This window comes from Octopus bimaculoides, chromosome 22 (assembly GCF_001194135.2).
Source record: "Octopus bimaculoides isolate UCB-OBI-ISO-001 chromosome 22, ASM119413v2, whole genome shotgun sequence".
NCBI lineage: Eukaryota > Metazoa > Mollusca > Cephalopoda > Octopoda > Octopodidae > Octopus > Octopus bimaculoides.
In genome coordinates, this window is record NC_069002.1 from 13,818,694 (window position 1) to 13,843,015 (window position 24,322).

The window sequence follows — 24,322 nt, forward strand, 5'->3', positions numbered from 1 at the left end:
GGATTGATTAAAATAAGTACCAGTCGAATACTAGGGTCAATATAATTGATTACTACCCTCTCCTGAAATTGCTGGCCTTGTGCCAAAATTTGAAACTAATATGAAATAAATAAATGGAAGACAGATGAGTATTCTGAAATAATTAATTTTATTAAAAATATCACAAATGTATATATATTTGTGTTTATATAAAATATTCTTTTGAGAACTTGATATCACACTACAGTATCTGTGTAAATATATTTAGAGTTAAATAAGTTATTTATTTTCAGTGTTGATACAGATGTTGTTACTCTTCTGTATGAACAAATAAATGTCTGGTTAAGTGACTTCTTTGACAGAAGGATTTACCACAGATATCACAATGGAATGGTTTTTCCCCTGTGTGAAGACGTATGTGGTTAGTCAGACTACCATTTCGAGTGAAAGATTTACCACAGATTTCACAGTGACATGGTTTCTCTCCTGTATGAATGTATTTGTGTTCAGTTAACTGGCGTCTTTGAAAGAATGATTTACCACAGATATCACAGTGATATGGCTTCTCTCCTGTATGGATGTGTTTGTGTTTAGTTAAATTACCTGGGTCAGAGAATGATTTACCACAGATTTCACAGGGATATGGCTTCTCTCCTGTATGAATGTGCATGTGACTAGTTAACTTATTTGTTTCAGAGAATGATTTTCCACAGATATCACAGTGATATGGTTTCTCCCCTGTATGAATACGTTTGTGTTTACTTAAGTTAGCTGCACCTGAGAATGATTTACCACAAATATCACAGTGATATGGTTTTTCTCCTGTATGAATACGTTTGTGGTTAGTTAAGGTTATGGCACGAGAGAACGATTTGCCACAGTTATCACACTGATATTGTTTTTCTAATGAACGAATGTGTATATGGTTATTTAAAGTAGTTACATGAGCAAATGATTTACCACAGATATCACAGTGATATGGTTTCTCTCCTGTATGAATACGTTTGTGAGTAGTTAGGTCATCTTTTACAGAAAATTTCATATTACAGATATCACAGTGAAATATCTCTTCTGAAAAACCAATCCTTTTAGAATAGCTCTCACATAATTCATTTTCCATAATTTTTTTTTTCTTTTAATATATATTTTATCCTTCACAAATATTTCTTTTTCTTTATTTCTCTTATGTCAATATTTGAAGATACTGAACTCATGTGTCCAAGTTTAATTATAAAGTAAAATCATCTTGTACATATTCAAATCAGAGAAATTTTGGTAGTAATCTCACTCTGAGTAAATATTCAACGAGTATTTCTTCCAAAGATTTATTAAAGCAAAGTTGTATCCCTTCTGTACATTTTCCTTCAGTCTTTAAGAGATGGTAAATATTGATGTTGCATCTGATGTAAACAATTATTTTAGTCCAATATTCTGATATTCTGAAATAATAAAGAAATATTATAAGACACAAAGAATACTTAAAAATGTGGAAATTCAACACTAGAACACTTTACATATCTATTCCGATTAACCCCTTAGCATTTCAACTGGCCACATCCGGCCAAAATATTCTACCTGTTTTATGTCCAAACTAGCCAAATCCAGCCTTTCACACCTACCTTACAATGTCATTCTAAATATAAACAATTACATCATCAAAATCTCAAGGCTATAGGATAATGCATGATTAATTCAAATCATCAGCGTTGTCATTGATGTTATCATTATCATCCTTTTTCTTTAATGTCTGTTTTCCAACATGAAAAAATAAGCATTGCATTTGATAATCTAAATGCTAAAGGGTTAAACTTTACATGAATAATTAAATTTTATGATTTATGAAAATTATGATTGCTGAGGACATGTGTAGGCTTGACAGAAATGAAGGTAGTATGATCCGTTAGATGTGTAATGCCAGTGTGCATACACAACAGAGTGTAAGCACCCTAAGAGAAAAGTTTGACATAAGAAGCATCAGATGTGGTGTGCAAGAGACGACTGCTGGTATAGTCATGTGCTGTGTATGGATGAGGACAGCTGTGTGAAGAAGTGTCACACCCTAACAGTGGAAGGAACCTGTGGAAGAGGTAAACTCAGGAAGACATGGGATGAGGTAGTGAAGCATGGCCTTTGAATGTTGGACTTCACAGAGGCAATGACAAAAAACCGAGACCTTTGGAGAAATGCTGTGATTGAGAACACCCAGCAAGTAAGGTGAGATCGTAGCCGTGGCTGGTCGCATAACCAGCCCATTTAAAAGTACCTTTGAATTGTCAGGTGATAAGCTGTGCTTGAGAAGACCTGTTGAGTCAAGTGAAATTGTAGTCGTAGTTGATGCCAATGCCACCTGACTGGCACCCATGCTGGTGGCACGTAATAAGCACCATTCAAGCGTGGGTTGATGCTAGTGCACTTGACTGGCTCCCTGTGCCAGTGACATGTAAAAAGAGCACCATTGGAACTTGGTCGATGTCAGCACCCCCTGACTGGCACCCCATGCCAGTGGCATGTAAAAAGTACCATCCAAACATGGTCAATGTCAGTACCGCCTAACTGACTCCCATGCCAGTGGCATATAAAAAGCACCCACTACACTCTTGGAGTGTTTGGCGTTAGGAAGGGCATCCAGCTGTAGAAACCTTGTCAGATCAGATTGGAGCCTGGTGCAGCTTCCCAGTCCTCAGTCAAACCGTCAAACCCATACCAGCATGGAAAATGAACGTTAGTCGTTGATGATGATGATGACAATGATCACACCACCTTGTGTAAAGTTTGCATATTTGCAGGCCATAGTTACATCTTCATATTGTGTCAGATTAGTGGTTTTGGTAGATCTCCATCAGTTGATGTGGATTTAGTTGTTTGATCAACTGAATTACTTGCACCAGAATTTATGTGTAAGTGGCCGAGTATTCCACAGACACCTTTTATTTTATTTTTTTTACTCATTTCAGTCATTAGACTATGGCCATGCTAGAGCACTCCAGAATCCTCTGATTCTTGTTGTTTTATCACTTAGTCCTCCCAGAGAAAACTGATAGCCAGCCACGGCCTTATTGCCTAGCTTTCAGGACGTGTGTAAGTATATTTCATATATTTATTTTACAAAGCGATTGTTGAATAATAGCATCGTTTGAGCGACCAATCCCTGATGATGATGGAATGTCTGCACTTTGGTGCAGAGAGCAAACATCACGAGGGACTTCGTTTGTAAAGCAACACGTCTTTCCGATATACACCAGTGAAATACACACACATGGGCTTCCGAACAGTTTCTATCAAGCTGTGAAGGTAAATTCTTAGTCACACAACCATAACTCTGTACCATTATCCATTGTGTCCTTTACTCCTTTAGATGATAGTCATATTTTCGGGAAGTATAACTTCTCCTTTTAGGAAAGTCGAGAGACCATGCAAAACTCCCTTATTAGGTTATTGCCTTAACCCCAGGCCAATCCTAGCTGAAAAAGCAAACGATCAAAGGTTACTGTATACCCCGAAGTCAGCTCTGATCTATTAGTTCGATGGCACACAGGTAAATGGAGGCGCAATGGCCCAGTAGTTAAGGCAGCGGACTCGCGGTCATAGGATCGCTGTTTCGATTCCCAGACCGGGCGTTGTGAGTGTTTATTGAGCGAAAACACCTAAAGCTCTACGAGGCTCCGGCAGGGGATGGTGCCGAACTCTGCTGTACTCTTCCACCACAACTTTCTCTCACTCTTACTTCCTGTTTCTGTTGTGCCTGTAATTCAAAGGGTTAGCCTTGTCACACTCTGTGTCACGCTGAATATCCTCGAGAACTACGTTAAGGGTACACGTGTCTGTGGAGTGCTCAGCCACTTGCACGTTAATTTCACGAGCAGGCTGTTCCGTTGATCAGATTAACTGGAACCTTCGACGTCGTAAGCGACGGAGCGCCAACAACACAGGTAAGGTGATCAATTAAGTGCGACTCGCAGATCTCTCTTTTTGTCTTCAGTTTTAGTTAAGAACCATACCACACACTTCAACATGAAGTGACAAATTGTATCGAGTGTTGTGCGATAGTCTGGACAACTTCACTTTTACCATTGTCCAATCTATTTCTGTACGTCCTCAGATTTTGGTGGTGGTGGCCACAAGGGAGGGCGGTGAGACGGAATCAAGTCTTGATTGTATGAACTCCAGAATAATAATGTGCTTCACCTATTTCTATATGTATCGATTTAATCAATTATCTTAAAATATTATTTTTTTTTCTTCTTTTAATCAATTTATTTTTTCATACATTCGCTGTTTTCAAAGGTGAAAGGTCAAGTCTTTCCCAAAGTTATTTTCTACTGTCGGAGTCACAGATCGATAACCATTTATCATTTCAAATAAATAATGGTTAAATAAAATCTTTTTTTTTCGCCCAGGAAATCCCCTTCAATTTAAAAAGGTAAACGCTTCTATTTTCATGGGGTCCCGGAAGAGACAAAGAAGAGCTGGTTTCTAAATACCTTTTAGAAGTTTATTTTAGGATATTCTCCTAATTAAAAGTCACGACTAATTAATGCCAACAATGGAAAGACTTCTCAAAGAACATTAATCTGCTGGAAATAACATCCAAATCTCAGCATTCTCTCTTTAAAAAGAGAGATACGTTATATAAACTTAGTTCTAAATATGAACTGCACTTTAAATAAAATATCGCAAGAATAATTCGAGATATTTGTAGTACTTACGTATCAATGAATGGCGATCGATTACAGAATAATCATGAGAGTATCATCAAAAATATGTCAGAGAAGTCATTAGTTACGGTCATCAATGTTGTGAATTTATATCCCGCTGAGGTTAATTTTACCTTTTAGTCTTGCGGGATCGATTACAATACCAGTGAAGTACCAGGGTCGATTTATATTCCTGTTAAATATCCTTCTTTCGTTTACATTTCACGTTAAGGTGAAGACAAGATTTCAAATAAATCACAACCCAACTTCCGGTACTATTTTGTGTGGATCGGGCGGAAGAATTTCCAGTTTATGAATGCTGCGATCGACGGAAAAATCGCTTTTTTTTTCTCTTCTTCACAGCTGTGAATCGTGGAGTGGATATTTTTTCCTGTGCAACCGCACTTGTGTATCTTAATTTGTTTAACAATTAATGAAATTGGAGCTGCTGTGTTTTAATTATTTAAATTTACCTTCATAGCGAAAAGAACCGAACTATCTCTAATCATACTCAATGCCTACCCCACCTTGTCATCTCTCTCCTGCCTCCCCCCTATCATCTGTATTATGATTATTCTATCCCCAATCGCTCCCTCCTGCACCCCTCTATCCTTCCCCACCTCGTGACTTATCGATCATCACCCTTCGACCCGACCTAACTTATTTTCTGACAGATGCAGGCTGTCTCCCCATCCTCTTATCTCCTGCTCCCCATACAATCTTGCAAACCCTTGGTTGACAGAAACTGTATGGAAGCCTGTTGTAAATATGTTTTTGTGCTTGTGTTTGTCCCCTTCCCCCACACCATTTAACAACCAGTGTTGGTTTATTTACATCCCTGTAACTTAGCAACTCAGCAAAAAAGACTGATAGAATAAGTACCAGATTTAAAAAATAAGTACTAAGACCAGTTTGTCAAACTAAACCCTTCATGGCAGTGCCTCAGCATGGACACAGTCCACTGATTGAGACAGGCAAAAGAAGTTGAAAATCTGCCCTACCCCCACCTCCTCTCTCACATTTTAAGCCCTCATCCCCTAGCATAAAGCCAACTCTGCTCCCTCAGGGCTCGAGTCTTGCAAACTGCATGGCAACATCAGTAGTGCTGATGGTATGGAAAGAGCACTTAATACACATGATAAAATGTTTGATATTAGGAAGGGCATATATAATGATAGGAGAATAATTTAAGAGTAAACCAACTTTATTTAATTACTATTTCATTAATGATATTCACTAATAGTCAGCGTAGGAGTGGCTGTGTGGTAAGTAGCTTGCTTACGAACCACATGGTTCCGGGTTCAGTCCCACTGCGTGGCACCTTGGGCAAGTGTCTTCTGCTATAGCCTCGGGCCGACCAAAGCCTTGTGAGTAGATTTGGTAGACGGAAACTGAAAGAAGCCCGTTGTATATAAATTGTATATGTGTGTGGGTGTTTGTCCTCTCAACAATCGCTTGACAACCGATGCTGGTATGTTTACATCCCCATAACTTAGTGGTTCGGCAAAACAGACCGATAGAGTAAGTACTAGGCTTCCAAAGAATAAGTCCTGGGGATGATTTGCTCGACTAAAGGCGGTGCTCCAGCATGGCCGCAGTCAAATGACTGAAACAATTAAAAGAGAGAGAGAGAGAGAGTAAAGAGAATGATGTCAGAACTCAAGATATAAATCTCATAGCTGAGATATTCTGTATGCTAGACATGTTCAACCCACACCAGCATGCAAAACAGCCATGGAAACATTGATGAGGATGATTCACAAATTATATCATCCAATTTGTATTTATATTGGTTTCAAATTTTGGTACAACGCCAGCAACTGGTACTATTTTATTGACCCTGAGAGAAAATGATTTACCACAAGCATCACAGTGATATGGTTTTTCTCCTGTATGAATATGTGGTTAGATAAACTAACATTTTGAGAAAAACATTTACCACAAATAGTGGTGATATGGCTTCTCTCCTGTATGATTGAGTTTGTGTTCAGTTAAGTATTTTGCTTGAGAGAATGATTTACCACAGATATCACAGTAATATGGTTTCTCACCTGTATAGATGTGCTTGTGAGTATATTTAAGTTTCCACTCTGAGAGAATGATTTACAAGATATCACACTCATATGGCTTCTCTCCTGAATGAATATGTTTGTGCTTAGTTAAGTTCCCTGGCTCAGAGAATGATTTACCACAGTATGCATGTTGTGTATGTGATGTGACAAGTTATTTGCTTGAGTGAATGATTACCACAAATATTACACTCGTATTGCTTCTCCCCTGTATGAATGTGTCTGTGTTTAGTTAAGTTACCTGGTTCATAGAATGATTTACCACAGATATCACAGTGATGTGATTTGACTCTTGTATGAATGTGTAAGTGACTAGTTAAATGATTTGAGAGAATGAATTATCACACATATGACAGTGATATGGTTTTCTCCAGTATGAATATGTTTGTGAATAGTTAGATTACCTTTTCCAGAGAATGGCTTTTTACAGATATCACACTGGTATGACATTTTTCAACCTCTTCAGCATCTCATCAGAAAAATCAATTCTTTTAGAATGATTTTCATACAATTCATTTTCCATAATTTTTTGTTTTACCACAATAGAAACATAGCCTTCTTTCTTTTTGTTTTTATTTCAAACAAATTTATTTTATTCTTAGCGAATATTTCTACCACTGTATTTCTATCCAAGTTATGTGTGTTGATATTTACATATGTGCAAACTCTTTTGTAAATTTACATGAACATTATCTATATGTAGATAGGTTGATATCACACAACAATATCCTTCTTTAATTCATAAATAAGTTTCTGGTTAAATAGAATATTTAATTTCTCACAGAATTATTTTCGATATTGATGCAATTACTCTTCTGTAGAAACACACAAATGTTTATTTAAGTGACTTTTTTGAGAGAAGGATTTTCCACAAATATCACAGTGATATGGTTTTTCTCCTGTATGAATACGTATGTGGTTTGTTAAGGTACTGTTTCGAGAGAATGACTTACCACAGATTTCACAGTGATATGGCTTCTCTCCTGTATGAATATATTTGTGTTCAGTTAATTGACTTCTTTGAGAGAAAGCTTTCTCACAAATATCACAGTGATATGGTTTCTCTCCTGTGTGTATACGTCTGTGGTTAGTTAAGGTCATAACACGGGAGAAAGACTTATCACAGATATCACAATGATATGGTTTTTCTCCTGTATGAATGTATATGTGGTTAGTTAAGGTAGTTACAAGAGAGAATGATTTGCCACAAATATTACAGTGATATGGTTTCTCTCCTGTATGAATGTGTTTGTGTTTAGTTAAGTTACCTGGTTCAGAGAATGACTTACCACAGATATCACAGCAATATGGTTTCTCTCCTGTATGAATGTGTATGTGACTAGCTAACTTATTTGTTTGAGAGAATGATTTACCACAGATGTTGCAATCATATGGTTTTTCTCCTGTATGAATGCGTTTGTGTTTAGTTAAGTTAGACCCATCAGAGAATGATTTTCCACAGATATCACAGTGATATGGTTTTTCTCCTGTATGAATACGTTTGTGGTTTGTTAGAGTAACCACACGAGAGAATGATTTATCACAAATATCACACTGATATGGCTTCTCTCCTGTATGAACATGTCTGTGGTTAGTTAATGTAGTTACATGAGAAAATGCTTTACCACAGATATTACAGTGACATGACTTCTCCCCAGCCTGAGCACATTTGTGAATAGTAAAGTCATGCTTTTCAGAAAAACTTATTTTACAGATATCACATTTGTATGATGTTTTTCCAATTTCTTCTACAAAACCAATCCTTTTAGAATGAGTTTCAGATAATTCATTTTCCATATTATTTCTTCTCTCACCACTATATACCGTCTCTTTCCATTGCTTTTTTAAATCCACAAGAAATAGTTCTTTTACTCTACTCCAATCAAAAGTGGTCTTTGTAGATATCTGAAAATGTTGCTAATGCAATTGTAAAATGTTTCCAACTTTAATTAGAATACCAAAAATCATTTTGTACACATTCTAGGCATCAGAAAGATTTTGCTAATAATCCCACCCAGAGGAAATACTTTACAATAATTCTTGGTTACATCTCATCTGCACATCTTCCATCAGACTTCAAGAGATGATAAATATTGATGTTGCATCTGATGTATACAAATATTTTAGTCCAATATTCTCTGATATTCTGAAATAATAAAGAAACAGTTTAAGGCACAGAAGATACTTAAAAACAGAGATTCTTCTGTGGAAATTTCACTGCATTCCAATACTGATAAGGATTTCAGAAAAATTTAATAATAAACTTGTTATAAACCTTTAAAACATTTGAAATTTTTGATAATTTTATCCAATCAGAAACCTCCATTAACAACATACTGGAAATAGCAATTGCCACGTGTTGTTGATTTTATGGAGAGCACCATCTTTTTGTTTAATGAATAAAAAGAATTTAATAAAAGCAAACAAAAACATTAGGGTTATGGCTCTCTCTCGCTCTCATACACACACACTAATAAAATTAAACTTCTGCACAGTTTCCAATATAAAATTGTACTCTCTAGGTATTGGACATCAGGAGACTAAGAAAGGGTGCTGAAAAGATCCTGGTTTTAAGGGTGTCGCGAAAGGCCTGGTTGGAGGCCCAACCTTCCAAGCTCTGTTACAGGGTTTAGGAAAATGAAGGACCGCTGCAATAAGTATGTGAATCTGGGAAGGGAAAACGTTGAGTAAAATCAAAATTAACTGATCCTCCTGTATTTTCTTTTACCCAAAGCCAAGAACTTTTCGGCACCCCTCGTATATAGTGGAGACACCTAACTAAGATGCCATGCATCAGTATTGAATCTGGAACTGTGTGATTGTGAAGGAACGCAGGAGTGGCTGTGTGGTAAGTAACTTGCTTACGAACCACATGGTTCCGGGTTCAGTCCCACTGCATGGCACCTTGGGCAAGTGTCTTCTACTATAGCCTCGGGCCGACCAAAGCCTTGTGAGTGGATTTGGTAGACGGAAACTGAAAGAAGCCCGTCGTATATATGTATATATATGTATGTGTGTGTATGTTTATGTGTCTGCGTTTGTTCCCCCAACATCGCTTGACAACTGATGCTGGTGTGTTTACGTCCCGTAACTTAGCGGTTCGGCAAAAGAGACCGATAGAATAAGTATTAGGCTTACAAAGAATAAGTCCTGGGGTCGATTTGTTCTACTAAAGGCGGTGCTCCAGCATGGCCACAGTCAAATGACTGAAACAAGTAAAAGAGTAATAACACAGCTATTGCTGCGCTCATCATCAAATGTGTTCCTCTTTCCGATGATATGATGTAAGTTGAGGGCAATATCTTTTACGAATAAGTCAAAGGATCAGATAAAAATTGCCTTTAGGGGCTCGTTGTTGCTGTTTGACCCCAAGTCAGCCTTGACTGAAGAAATCTTCGATGAATGGGTGGTTTCTGCAATTGTTATGTAGTTTTAGGGTCATCATCTATAATACTGCTGACACCGAAATTATTTTACTGTAAAGCTCATAACTTTACGTGTTGCTGTTGTGGGAGTCGAGCTGAAGCGAAACTTAGCTGAGATGCGAAAGTGTTATTTTAATAAACAGTTGGTGATATGAAATGTACACAAGTTCAAAATTGCATACTACTTTTATTAGAATTTTCCCAGTTGTGCTATATAAAGTAGTCTTTAGTTTTGATATGAATTTGAAAATTTACAAGGATTGATTTCAGGAGGTCTCGGTGTATTTCTTAGAATATTTTGAACTAAACTACAAAATTATCAAAGTCAATCTAGGACAACGTAGTTTGAGCGACGAGAAATAGCAGCTAAATCACATCAGTCTGTTATATAAAATAGCATACATTAAATAATCCTTGCCCTTGATATAAACTATGCTTTAGATAAAAAATAATTCAATATGTTTATTATAGTACTTACAAATCAAGTGTAGTTAGAATACAAAGTGGACAAGTTCGGAGAAAAACTCGGGTGGTTTCTCGTTACGGTCATTTAGGTTCTGAGTTCAAATCCTCCTGAGGTCAATTTTACCTTTCAGTGTTCCGGGGTCGATAAAATTAAGTGCCTGGAGAAGATTTATATTCTTATAATTCTTCCTCGATATAAATGGCATTACTATAAAAGACAGAAGAAAATAATATGTCAGGCGTCTCCGTACAGTGAAAGAGATGAAGATAGAAAGAATAATTAATTTCAACATAACTTCCGGTATTACAGCGTTTGGGACTGGCGGAATAATTTTACTTTCACAGCTGTGTTGCGACTGGCGGAAGAATCTTTTATTTATTACTTGTTTCAGGCATTGGGCTGCAGCTATGCTGGGACATTGCCATGGAGGGTTTTAGTCGAAACAAATAACCCCACTACTTTTTTTTCAAGCCAGGTACTTGTTCTATCGGTCTCTGTTTTTGAGGTGATATAAACAAATCAACACCGGTCGTCACTCTGTGGTGGGGACAAACACAGAGACGACGGGCTTCTTTCAGTTTCCATTTATTAAATCCATTCACAAGGCTTTGTTGAATGCAGTGCTATAGTAGAAGACACTTGTTCAAGGTATAGTAGGACTGAACTCTAAACCATGTGTGTTGGGAAGCAAGCTTCTTAATCACACTGGTATGGTTGCGACCTAAGATTTAACCATTGGTATGTGTTGTAGAAAATTGTGGTGATGTTGATCAACGGAAGTTATCCAGGTAGTTAGTAAACAAAACCTCCCTGTGGGTGCTGGAAGGAGTGCTTAAAATAGGTAAATTATGCAAGGGAGATAACTCCCATAAGATCAGTCCACTTTAGGACATCGGTGACATTGGACATAAAGGCGGCGTAGATAATCTCAGTTATTCCTCTGCTACTAGTATTGGCAGTTTTATTCCTCTGCTACTAGTATTGGCAGTTTTATTCCTCTGCTACTAGTATTGGCAGTTTAAGAGGAAGGGCTAACTGATTTCTAGTGAGTGGTAAAGGGTAAAAAAACTCAGTTCTAATGTTATTCCTGTACAAAAGAGGCAGAATTTTTAGAATTGCTAGTCCACTTCATGAAGGAAAACAGCACGGGTTTGAGCAGGGGAGAAAATGTGAAAAAAAAATCGTATTTTCTGTTGGATGAAACACAGGAATACTAAAAATATGAAAGGAAAATCCTCGCCTAGTTCCGTGCTCTTTTTGTTCCCTTCGAGGTAGGGATAGCGATGCTAAAGAATCCTTGTAAACCGAGCAAGACAGCGGTAGCGCTGCCAACAGAAGTAAATTTTTCTGCGACTTGCCAAACCAAATATTACGTTTTTTGGAGATTCTTTTGAAAGTCGGCATTTGAATTCTATGTTAACAGACACAGAAGAGTGTGCATGAATAAGATGAAGAAAACATGTGATTGAAATTGAGAGAGAGAGAGAGAATTTTGTGTGTGTGTATACTAAAAATAAAGAGAAGGAAAGGATTGAGATTTAAGAAAAAAAAAAAAAGAAGAGAAATTAAGATTGGTATGACTATATATTTGTTCCCGCCTACCCGACACTTTTTCGTCATAACATTCTGGAAAATGTATGCTTTTAAATGAAATTTCTCAGAGATACGTTTTGGAAAGTGTAGAATGCAATTATGTTGACAAAGAAAGAAAAAAAAAGAGAAATTTTTGGATCGTTCTCCTCCTTCATCCAGACTTTATTACCATCAATTCTTGTAACTTAATTTTTTTTCACTATTTTCCAGATTTATATGTTTGAAACATCAATATTACGTAATCTACACTTCCGTAATCATATTTCAGCAAAATGTCATTCAAAATACATCCATTTATAAAAAAGTGCTTGAAGTAACAATGTTGGAGTTAGGAGTAGAGTGGGGAGACTGAACAGAAAACCTATCGAAAATTTTGTTGTTAATGATATCAATATAATCATCATCTACATTACTGAAAATGTATCTCAGTAAAATTTCTCATCAGAAAATTAAAAGTAAAATCAGAGGTGGGGCATTAATGTGTAGTTGTGCCCTGAGAGGGAACGAAGAAATAAACTGAAAATAGTTCCTTGCAAAAATGACATAGACGGCTATAATATATAATAAATAAATAAAAATTGGTAGAATAAACAGGATGAATAGAATTTATGAAACTCTCGACCACTGAATCGCTTAGTAACTTCTGCCGATTAGAAATCAAGAAATAAAAATTCTGGCAAGGAAACCAATCTGGCCGAAGCACATACTTAAAAATAATTCTTCCACCGGTTTCAGCACAGCCGTAGTAGTAATATTATTCCGCAGGCGGCCACTAAACAAAGTAACACCAGAAGCTGCATTATTTGTCTTCGTGTATTTTATCTTGTTATGAAAATTTTGACCTATTCCAAGTTCCAACTAGATTGATATGTAAGTATTATGAGAATATTAAATTCTTAGTTCGATATTTTACTCCAAGCAGAGCATTATCTTAATCTATCCTTCATTTAATGACATAATTGGTGTGATTTTGCTGCTATTTCTCGCAGACCTTACCACCCCATTCATTCGTTAGTTTTGCTGTTTTAATTTGAGAATATTCTATTTTACAAATTTTCGAATATTTATTTCGTTATGTCAAGCGAAAATTATAATTAATTTTTAAAATCATTTTTGAATTTCCGATTCCAATTCATAATGGAATCATGGCGGAATTTTGGAATTGCTCCCCTTCGAAGTCCCAAAACTCAAGAGAATGGAAAAGCGTAATTTTTTCTCCTTTCTTCTTTTTTTGTGGAGTGCACGGTTTATAAGCAAGAACATTATTTATATATTGTTTTTCTTTTCCATTTATAAATTTATACGCGACAGTTAAAATGAAACCACCGATAATGGAATATGTATAAAAATGACTTGGAAATCTTGGATAATGCCCGAAACATATAAGTGGAAACTGATTTTTTGTCTTTTAGCTGTTTTAGTCGTTGGATTGTGGCTGTGCTGGGGCACAACCTTCAAGGGTTTTGTTTACCCTCTGTATATATTTTGGGTACTTATTTGGTTCTTATTCTCTTAGTCTGTTTTGTCGAGCTGCTAGATTCTTAGGACGTAAACAAACCAACACTGGTTGTCACATTGTGTTGGGACGTGCCGATCTCTAATGGTGGAGGGAACCTGTGGAAAAGGAGGACCCAGGAAGACATGGGATGCGGTGGTGAAGCATGATCTTCGAACGTTGGGCCTCATAGAGGCAATGACAAATGACCAAGACCTTTGGTGATATACCGTGCTTGCGACGACCCGTCAAACCAAGTGAAATTGTAGTCATCGCTGATACCAGTGTCATATAACTGGCACCCATGCTAGTTGCACGTTTGTTTTGTTGTTTGTTTGTTGGCACACCGTCGCTTACGACGTCGAGGGTTCCAGTTGATCCGGTCAATGGAACAGCCTGCTCATGAAATTAACGTGCAAGTGGCTGAGCACTCCACAGACACGTGTACCCTTAACGTAGTTCTCGGGGATATTCAGCGTGACACAGTGTGACAAGGCTGACCCTTTGAATTACAGGCACAACAGAAACAGGAAGTAAGAGTGAGAGAAAGTTGTGGTGAAAGAGTACAGCAGGGTTCGCCACCATCCCCTGCCGGAGCCTCGTGGAGCTTTTAGGTGTTTTCGCTCAATAAACACTCACAACGCCCGGTCTAGGAATCGAAACCGCAATCCTATGACCGCGAGTCCGCTGCCCTAACCACTGGGCCATTGCGCCTCCACTAGTTGCACGTGAAAAACACCTTTTGAACTTTGGGCCTCACAGAAGCAGTGACAAGTGATTGAAACCTTTGGCAATATACTGTGCTTGAGAAAACCTGTCAAGCCAAGTGAGATTGTAGTTGTGCTAAATGCTGGTTTCAAGTAACTGGCATCTGTGCTTGTGGCACGTAGAAAACATCCACTACAGTCTTGGAATGGTTAATGCGAGGAAAGGCATCCAACCGTAGAAACCATACCAAACCAGATTCGAACCTGCTGCAGCTCCCCAGCTTACCAGTTTCCAGTCAAACTGTCCAATCCATGCCAGCATGGAAAACACACGTTAAATGATGATGATGAAGCTTTGGTTGGCCTGGGGCCTATGGTAAATAACACTTGCCTTGGGAGCTGTGCGGTAGGACTAAACTTGAGACTTTGTGGTTGCAAAGTGAACTTTTATGAATATTGATGTATATCTATCCTGACAAGACAGGAAGGGCATCTGGAGTAGAAAATCAGCTTCATCAAATTCTGTCTGGTCTATTCATGGATGGAAAAGTGGATGTTAAAATGTTGATGATGATATATGTATGTATATATATATATATAGGTAAATGATAGGGTTGCCTCACTACATAACCTCAACCTCCACAATGACTCATTACATAACCTCCACACAATAAAACAACGGCTAACTAGCCCAACAGAATTGCTTCTTGTATTTGTTGCTCCATTCTCCACATAAATATATATATATATATATATATATATATGGGTTCAGTCCCACTGCGTGGCACCTTGGGCAAGTGTCTTCTACTATAGCCTCGGGTCGATCAAAGCCTTGTGAGTGGATTTGGTAGGAAACTGTAAGAAGCCTGTCGTATATATGTATATATGTATATATATATGTGTGTTTGTGTGTCTGTGTTTGTCCCCACCAACATTGCTGGTGTGTTTATGTTGCCGTAACTTAGCAGTTCGGCAAAAGAGACTGATAGAATAAGTACTAGGCTTACAAAGAATAAGTCCTGGGGTCGGTTTGCTCAACTAAAGGCGGTGCTCCAGCATGGCCACAGTCAAATGACTGAAACAAGTAAATGAGTAAATGAGAGTAAATATATGAATACATGATGAGTTACTACACAATTTCCATCTACCAATTCCGCTCACAAGGTATTGGTTGTCTCAAGGCTATAGAAGATACCTGGCCAAGTTGCCACACAGTGGGGTTGAATCTGGGGTGTCTTAGTAGTTTGCAAATCTATAAATTTTACAAAAAGTTATAAAAGGAGTAAAAAATGTTGATGCTACTTGTGAAATTCGAACCCACATCTTTTGTAAACATGACAGGTGCTCTACCGTTGTACTAAAGCAATACTTTTACATAAGGTTATATGTTACTTATATTACAAATGAAAAAGTAAAATTTAGTTGATCAGATAAAGAATTTATCTACATTTTACAGTATGAAAATATAAAATTTCCACTGTTGAATCTCTGCATTTGAAGTAAATTTGATATGTTGTATTGTTTTTTTTTCTATTATTTCATAATATTAAAGTGAAATAATATTGGTTTCAAATTTTGGCACAAGGCCAGCAATTTTGAGAGACAGGGTAAGTCAATTACACCGACACCAGTGTATAACTGGTACTTATTTTATTAACCCCTGAAAGGATGGAAGGCAAAGTCAACCTCAGCAGAATTTGAACTCCCAATGTAAAGACAGATGAAATGTTGCTAAGCATTTTGTTTAGCATGCTAATGATTCTGCCAGCTCCATTGCCTTAAGCTGAAATAATATTAAGGTAGCAAGCTGGTAAAATAGTTGGCAGACAATATGTTTAGTGGTACTTCTTCCAGCTTTGCATTCTGAGATCAGATGCCACCAAAATTGACTTTACCTTTCAGTCTTGATAAAATAAGTGTGGCACCAACACTGGCAGGGTCACCAAGTAATTTGCAAGACAAAGATTCTTTGAGAGGAGAGGTGATCTTGTGTCAGATGATGAATCTATGAAATTTTATGTTCAGGATGTCCATAAATTACCTAAACCGGACTGCATCTTCTAATTCACTGGTTTGGGAAAGTTTCATCAAGAAACTCTCAAACACTCAACCCCCTAATGGGCAATGCACCATCTTCATAGAAAATAACTTTTGGTTGCAAGTGGTACAACTTCAGTTGCAAAAATGTCTTTTTATGAATTTCTCAAATTGTCAAATGAATTTTTGAACACCCTGTATATTCTGGTTTGAAAGATACTTTGTAAATATCTCATAAAGGAACTAATTCTCTTGCTTGGAAGATTTATTTAATAATACTATCATTTCTTTTATAACCTCACTCTATTGAATTTTGATGGTTCTTCCCCTCTGTTATGCAAAATCTCACAGAGCACTGGGGTTGATGAATTCGACTAACCTCCTCTCAAATTTCAGGTCTTGTGCCTAGAATTATTTCAGAATATTTGAAAATAGTCTAAAAGAATTTTTTAAATTTTTATTTCAGATACATCATCATCTTTCAAAGATCAACAAAAGAGATTATGAAGAACACGTACCACTTTATTAATCTGTGAAATTAACAGCAGATTTTCTGTTTCACTCTGTGGAATGTGTCCACTATGATTCTTGCATTTGGACAAATTTACCATTAAGATATAATTGTTTTCCCTGCCATAATTTCAAAAAACCTGGATATGTTTTGAAAAATATATTTATTTTTAGCTCTATTTCACTTGTTGGTTTCTTACCATATGATAAGACAGTTTCCATCATTATAAACTATCTTGGCGTAGTTATTTCAGAAATGATTGTATTCTACTAAAATCATCTTGCGATCTTCGCAACATCTTTAAATATCAACAAAGATCACAGCTTATGGAAATACAGCAATAGAAATATTTGTTAAGAATAACGGAAAAAAAGAAAAAGAGACAAAAAAAATCCTTTCACCTGGGAAATATCCTTGTGTTGTGCAAAAGACGAAAATTATGGAAGATGAATTATGTGAGAAGGAAGTTAAATATGAAAAACAATCAAAGCATATTAAGTCATATCTCTGTGATATCTGTAAAAAGTCATTCCCCCGTAAGAGGAATCTTGCTGAACATAAACACATTCATACAGGAGAGAAACCATGTAACTGTGATATCTGTGGGAAAGCTTTCTCTCATCGAAGCAATTTAATTAGGCACCGATATATTCATACAGGAGAAAGACCCTATCATTGTAATATCTGTGGTAAATCATTCTCACAAACGAACCACTTAGCTAGTCACATACACATACACACAGGAGAGAAATCATATCATTGTCATACTTGTGGTAAATCATTCTCTGAAAGTAGTCAGTTAACAACTCATAAACGTGTTCACACAGGAGAGAGGCCATATTACTGTGAAATCTGTGGCAAATCATTCCCACAAAGTGGTGGCTTAACCACACACAAACGTATTCATACAGGAGAGAAGCCATATCACTGTGATATCTGTGGTAAATTATTCTCTCGAACAAGTGACTTAACTAAACACAAACGCGTACATACAGGAGAAAAGCCATATCAATGTGATATTTGTGGTAAATCATTCTCTCAGACAAATCACTTAAATACACACAAACGCCTCCATACAGGATAGGAACCATATCGTTGTAATAATTGGTTAATCATTCTTTCAAGACAAAAATGTGTTCTTGGGGAATAAAAGCTTCATCATTGCAGAGTCTGCTAAATCATTCACACAAAATACTGTCAGAATAGTTTTAATACAAGCGAATAACCCTATAATAGTGATAAAGGGTAAAAGACCCCCTTCTGTCAAGAATGACCATGGGATTGCACCTAGAAAGTTGCCCTCTGAGGTACAAGTCTGGGCAAGGTTGTTTTATGGAAGACCAGCAGTCACCCATGCATACCATCCTCTCCTCTCCATACCACTGATGTTATCCAAGGGAAAGGTAATGGTCGATACAGCTTGGCACCAGTGACATCACAACTTATTTCTACAGCCGAGTGAACTGGAGCAACGTGAAAATAAAGTGTTTTGCTCAAGAACACAACACAGCCTGGTCCAGGAATTGAACTTGCTACCTCATGATTGTGAGCCTGATGCTCGTAATTGTGGGACAGCGATTTCTGAGTATTATATATTTTATATAACCACATCTGCAGCTGTGGTGGTACATTAATTTATTACTGTGATACTTTTAATGATAACATTCTTTCAGAATACTCATATACATACATTATTGATTTACCTGATATTGTGGGTAAATAATTGAGAAATATATTCTTTATCCCTTTAGCATTTAAACTGGTTATTAGCCAGTCCAAATATTCTCCCTGTTTTATGTTCAAAATGGCAAGATCCAGCTTCTGGTGCCTACCCTACAATGTCATTCTAAAAATAATCACTTCATTGAAATCTCAAAGTTGCAAGATAATGCATGATTAATTCAAAACCATTAAGCAATGTGAATAAACAAGCATTACACATGACAGAGTGAAGGCGTATGGCTTAGTGGTCAGGATATTTGGTTCACAATAGTAAGGTCATGAGTTCGATTCCTGGCGACACGTATGCTTTATCTCATGTTGCTCCAGTTCACTCAGCTGGCACAAAAATGAGTAGTACCTGTATTTCAAAGGGCCAGCCTTGTTACTCTCTGTCATATTGGATCTCCCTGAGAACTACGTTATGGGTACATATATCTGTGGAGTGCTCAGCCACATGCACGTTAATTTTATGAGCAAGCTGTTCTGTTGATCGGATCAACTGGAACACTTGACAGAGTAGTCTGTATGATAAAAGATTTAAAGATCAGGAATAACATCACTACTACAGTTATTATGCTACAAATAAGAAAAAAAAAATTCTTGGGGTGTTTGGATGGGCAACTTGTTATCACCTTGATACTTTGGTTGATGGAATTAGTTCAATGCTGGATACTCCTCATGGTGCACTTTTCAAGTTTATCCAGTATGTAACTTATTCAACCCACCCAAAGTATCAACATGAGAGTTGGATAATAGACTGCCTATCCTTGATACCAAAACTATATAGAAAAGATAATTCATTGAACCATTATAGAATATATCTATGAGATTTTATGTACAGGATGTCCATAAATTATCTAAACTGGACTGCCTCTTCTAATCCACTGGTTTGGGCAAGTTTTGTCAAGAAACTCAAACACTCAACCCCTAATGGGCAGTGCACCATCTTCATAGAAAATAACTTATAGCTGCAAGTGGTGCAACTGCAGTAGAAAAAATGTCTTTTTATGAATTTCTCAAATTGTCAAATGAACCACTGGTCTTATTCTCCCATCGCTTGTTATCTCCTCTGTGCAGCCCAGAATTTTGATGTCTGACATTAACATTATTTTGTGAATTTTCTTAATAAACTGAAAAATCTAAATAAACTTTGTTTACTCTAATTCTTTATGATGCATAGCTGTGTGGTTAAGAAGTTTGATTTGGAACTTTGGGACCATGTAGTTAGGGGTTCAATCCCAGTGCATGGATGGACTTTCAGCTAGTGTCCTGCACATTTCTGCAAGTCAACAAATACCTTGTAAGTGAAACTGGAAGAACGATGCTGAGAAGATTATTTGTGTATGCATACATATATATTCATTAACATCATTTAATGTCCATTGTCCATGCTGGCATGCGTTGAACAGTTTGACCAGATCTGGTAAACTCCACCAGACTGCAGTCTGATTTGGCATGGCTTTTATGACTGGATGCCTTTCCTAATGCCAACCACTTTATAGAGTGTGCTGGGTACTTTTACGTGACACCAGATGGTGACACCAGTTCGATTCCAGGCAGTGGTAAGAAAAAGAAGAAGAAGAAGGGGCGACGACAACTGCAGTCAGATAGCTGCAACCAGTAAAAGAATATATTACATAAGCTTCACAATTAATCTAAAAGTTGCTGGCTAACGTTTTGTGAACATCGTTTTGTATGTGTGGATAACAGGAAGCAGTGTTGATAGTTGTTAGATACAAGATAGGTCCTGGGAGAGAGAGAGAGAGAGCTGAACTTAGCAAGAAGCGAGTTCTGTCTTGTGTCTTCTGTGTAGAAGTGGATTTAAAACAGACAACAAATATGTAGGCTTTAACCATGGGATTACCGCTTACAAAATGATGCCAGCTGCCACCTCTTGCAACTGTAACTCCTGCACAGAAGTGGTTCTGTGCTTCTAAACCTTCTCTAAAGGCGTCATCTACATTAAGATCACCTCATACCCCCATCTTACTTTTCAGCATCATGCAAATAACATCCTCAAAATATTTTTTTATACCAGACCACACAATTTTTAATAATAACAGCAGGAATATTGTAAATATTCAGTTTTCTACATCGGTGAGACCTGCCCTACAATACTTCTAATTCAAAAGTTTCACACCATATTTTAACATTTCAAAATTTGTTTCATTTTTTTTTTAATATTATTAATTGTAACAAAGACATTTTTTCCATTTATCAGAACATCTTATTGATTATTATCCTGATAGAAATTTTGAAAGATTTAAAATTTAACCTCCTCCCACCACGTATGTGTGTGTGTAAAGGGAGAATGCTGGCCTGCTTGCTTAGCTAGTTGGGTGGCATCATTTGCAAGCTAAAACAATGCAAAGTGCATTGTGACCAGTGATGTATAACATTATATATATATATTTCCCTATGAATATTTTCACGATAACTACTTGATAAATTCTTATATAAGAGTTTATCCTATTATTTGTGTGTATATATATATATATATATATATATATATATATATATATGCGAGTAAAAATAAATACAAAAGAGGTGGTTTTTTTTGTATGATTGTGTATAGAGGAATATATTATTTTGTTTAAAAGAGTTCCAACACTGTCTGTTTTTTATGTTTTATTTATATTCCTGCAGAACCAATGTGGGGTATAGAATATGGAATATACAATATATAATATAATATACAATATATAATATAAATATATAAAGGCGACTCGAGTTTCAGGGCTATTTCCCTTCGTCATGGCCGGTATGACAGACTTTAACATATATATATGTATGTATGTATGTATGTATGTATGTGTGTGTGTGTGTGTGTGTGTAATCTGTGAAGGCGCATAGCTCGGTGGTTAGAGAGTTGGGATTACGGATCGGGCTGTGTGTTATGTTCTTGAGCAAGACACTTTATTTCACGTTGCTCCAGTTCACTCAGCTGAAGAAATGAGTTGCAACGTCACTGGTGCCAAGCTGTATCGGTCTTTGCTTTTGCCTTAGATAACATCGGTAGCATGGAGAGGGGGAGGCTGGTATGAATAGGCGACTGCTGGTCTTCCATAAACAACCTTGGCCGGACTTGTGCCTTGGAGGGTAATTTTCTAGGTGCAATCACATGGTAATTCTTACTTGTGGCTCAACCCCGGGGAAAAGTATTCTTTCGTGGAAAACTAACAGTTCACCATGAATGCAAGTGTCTCCTCCCCAAACCACAGATGTTTTTCAGGGGTCAATATAGCTTGGCAATACTGACCCCTATATTGACCAATATAGCGTGTCGTTCTAGACTTTGGTGTGAAAGGGCAAAGGGCGGGCATCTGTGTTGTCCGCTGCTCTAACATTTCCGGCCTGGATTGGTTATTGTCTTTTATCAAAATCCGATAGGATGAAAGGCAAGGTTGGTCTTGATGGGATTGTGGGAACATACTTCGAGACGTTCTATGAAACGTTCTAACCACTCTACCAACACGTCAACAAAATCCACACGAACTGAATGTAAGGGACGTGACTCTTTCTTAAAGTAATAAATAAGGGATATAATTCTAAATTTAAATTACTGACAAGGCAAAAAATGTGGTTTTTGTTGTAGTTGTTTGAAAGAGACGTGATTGCAGTTTCTCTCCTTGTAGAACAACATCAAAGAGAATCCTTTAAAGGGTTTACGCTTTTCTAAACGTTGTTTTTGTATAGTTTTTAATTATTATGGCATACCGGTAGTTAGCTGAAAGACGAAGTGTGATCTACAGAACTAATTTCCTGTCCTGACTCACCTTATTGTAGTCCACCATTGGATTTGCAGTTTTGGACCAAGAAAGAAAATGCCTCTATGTAGTTTCTCGATCTCTAAGAAACTGTAGCTAAATCTCCCTCAATTACTATCCTACAATGTCTTGAAAATGGTTAAATGGACAGGACAATTGGATTTTGATAAATTTCTTCCAACCGCTTGAAGTATTTCACCATATTATATAAAAATATGGTTTTGATGTAGTTTTGTATACGAATGAAAAGAATCGCATTAATTTTTCTAGAAATTAATAAATAAAGAAGTTACAAGCACTTAAATTATGTAATTAGTTCGTTGGGATACGAAATGTAAGGGCTAGTACTAGCCCTTACATTTCGTATCCCAACGAACTAATTTGCTTTTCTTTTGACATCTGACAATTCCGCTTCTCTTTCTACAAAACTTCTTTTTACTCATTTACTTGATACCTTCTGACATTTACCACGGGCACTCTATGTGGTAACTTGAACTGCTTGAAATAGCAGCCAAATCAGTCCTTTTTAAGCCTACCCCTTTTCTGTGGTCATGGTAGATATTTAGAACTTCTTCACCACACAGCAATTCCGATTTTACTTCTTGCTCATATAACGTGTGCTATTATCTATCTTCTCCTTGAATAAAACCCATAAACTTTAAATCTTTCTTGAGAGAGAGAGAGAGAGAGAGAGAGAGTAAAATATAGATATACTGATATTACAGAGACGTGACATTTCGTCTGTCTTTACATTCTGAGTTCAAATTCTGCCGAGGTCAACTTTGTCGGTGATTCTTACGGGGGTCGATAAAATAAGTATCAATTGAGCAGTGGGGTCAACTTACCCAGTCTTCCGGAATTTCTGGCCTTGTGCCAAAACTTGTAATCAATATTACAGAGACAGATTAAAAAAAAGTTCTTTCTTTCTTTCTCTCTCCCACCCTATGCTTCTTTCTGTTTCGGAAATTTGAAAATTTGTTGTTTTGAAGCTGATGATGATGGTATAGATGAAATAGATGAAATTTGAGGCGGTGAGCTGGCAGAAACGTTAGCACAACAAGCGAAATGCTTAGCGGTATTTCGTCTGCCGTTACGTTCTGAGTTCAAATTCCGCCGAGGTCGACTTTGCCTTTCATCCTTTCGGGGTCGATAAATTAAGTACCAGTTACGCACTGGGGTCGATGTAATCGACTTAACCCCTTTGTTTGTCCCCTCTATGTTTAGCCTCTTGAGGGTAATAAAGAAATTGGTGATAGTATAGATGAAATAGCAGCCAAACATCTCTGAAAGCACATCATATTCTCTTAAAATGCATAGCATTACTTTTATCTTCTAATTTTCTCCGTCGTTTTTTTTATAGTGTCTTGATGTAAGCGCAGTGTGCTCGAATGGTTAAAAAGTTCTCTTTGCAATCACAATGTTGCGGGTTCGATCCCACTGTATGGTACCTCGGGTAAATGTAATTTTCTATAACCTGGGCTGACACATACCTTCTAAGTGATATTGGTTCGATAGGAATAGCACAGAAATCCGTCGGGTGGATTATATTCGTAATTCAAAATGTAGAGCTTTGTCAGGCACACTGTGTCACGCTGATTCTGCTTGTGAAATATATAAATATATAAAAAGTTCATGTATCTGTGGAAAACTCACACATTAATTCAAGAGCAGGTATTTCACTCGATTGAGCAAATGAATCTTCATCGTTGAACGACGGAGATCCTCCACCATATTTTCTCCTCGAATTTCTTCCCATTTGGAGTGTTTTATACTATTTTTATTCTTTTGTACAATCTATCAACAATCTTCTAGAGTCACCTCCCTTAGCCAACCTTATTCTCTAGAATTACCTCCCTT

General features: G+C 37.0%; 2 protein-coding genes across 5 annotated transcripts; one reads left to right on the forward strand and one right to left on the reverse strand.

The window, feature by feature from the left end:
- Positions 1-129: 129 nt before the first annotated feature.
- LOC106869876 (zinc finger protein OZF-like) lies at positions 130-24,273 on the reverse strand. 4 transcript variants are annotated; one of them, XM_052975788.1, is made up of 4 exons: positions 23,311-24,273; positions 10,646-10,840; positions 7,147-8,888; positions 1,100-1,418 (listed from the first exon to the last, which is right to left on the reverse strand). In XM_052975788.1, exon 3 carries the CDS (start codon positions 8,537-8,539, stop codon positions 7,550-7,552), a length of 990 nt encoding a protein of 329 aa, XP_052831748.1. In that variant the 5' UTR covers positions 8,540-8,888; positions 10,646-10,840; positions 23,311-24,273; the 3' UTR covers positions 1,100-1,418; positions 7,147-7,549. The 4 variants fall into 4 exon arrangements, with proteins under 4 accessions (XP_052831749.1, XP_052831748.1, XP_052831746.1 ...); XM_052975786.1 differs by lacking the exon at positions 23,311-24,273 and adding an exon at positions 12,007-12,233; XM_052975787.1 differs by lacking the exon at positions 23,311-24,273 and adding an exon at positions 10,941-11,984.
- On the forward strand, positions 12,345-19,846 carry LOC128250532 (zinc finger protein 492-like). The gene is made up of 2 exons (XM_052975797.1): positions 12,345-13,096; positions 16,932-19,846. The coding sequence occupies exon 2, from the start codon at positions 17,416-17,418 to the stop codon at positions 18,058-18,060; it is 645 nt and encodes a 214-aa protein (XP_052831757.1). The 5' UTR covers positions 12,345-13,096; positions 16,932-17,415; the 3' UTR covers positions 18,061-19,846.
- Positions 24,274-24,322: the final 49 nt, after the last annotated feature.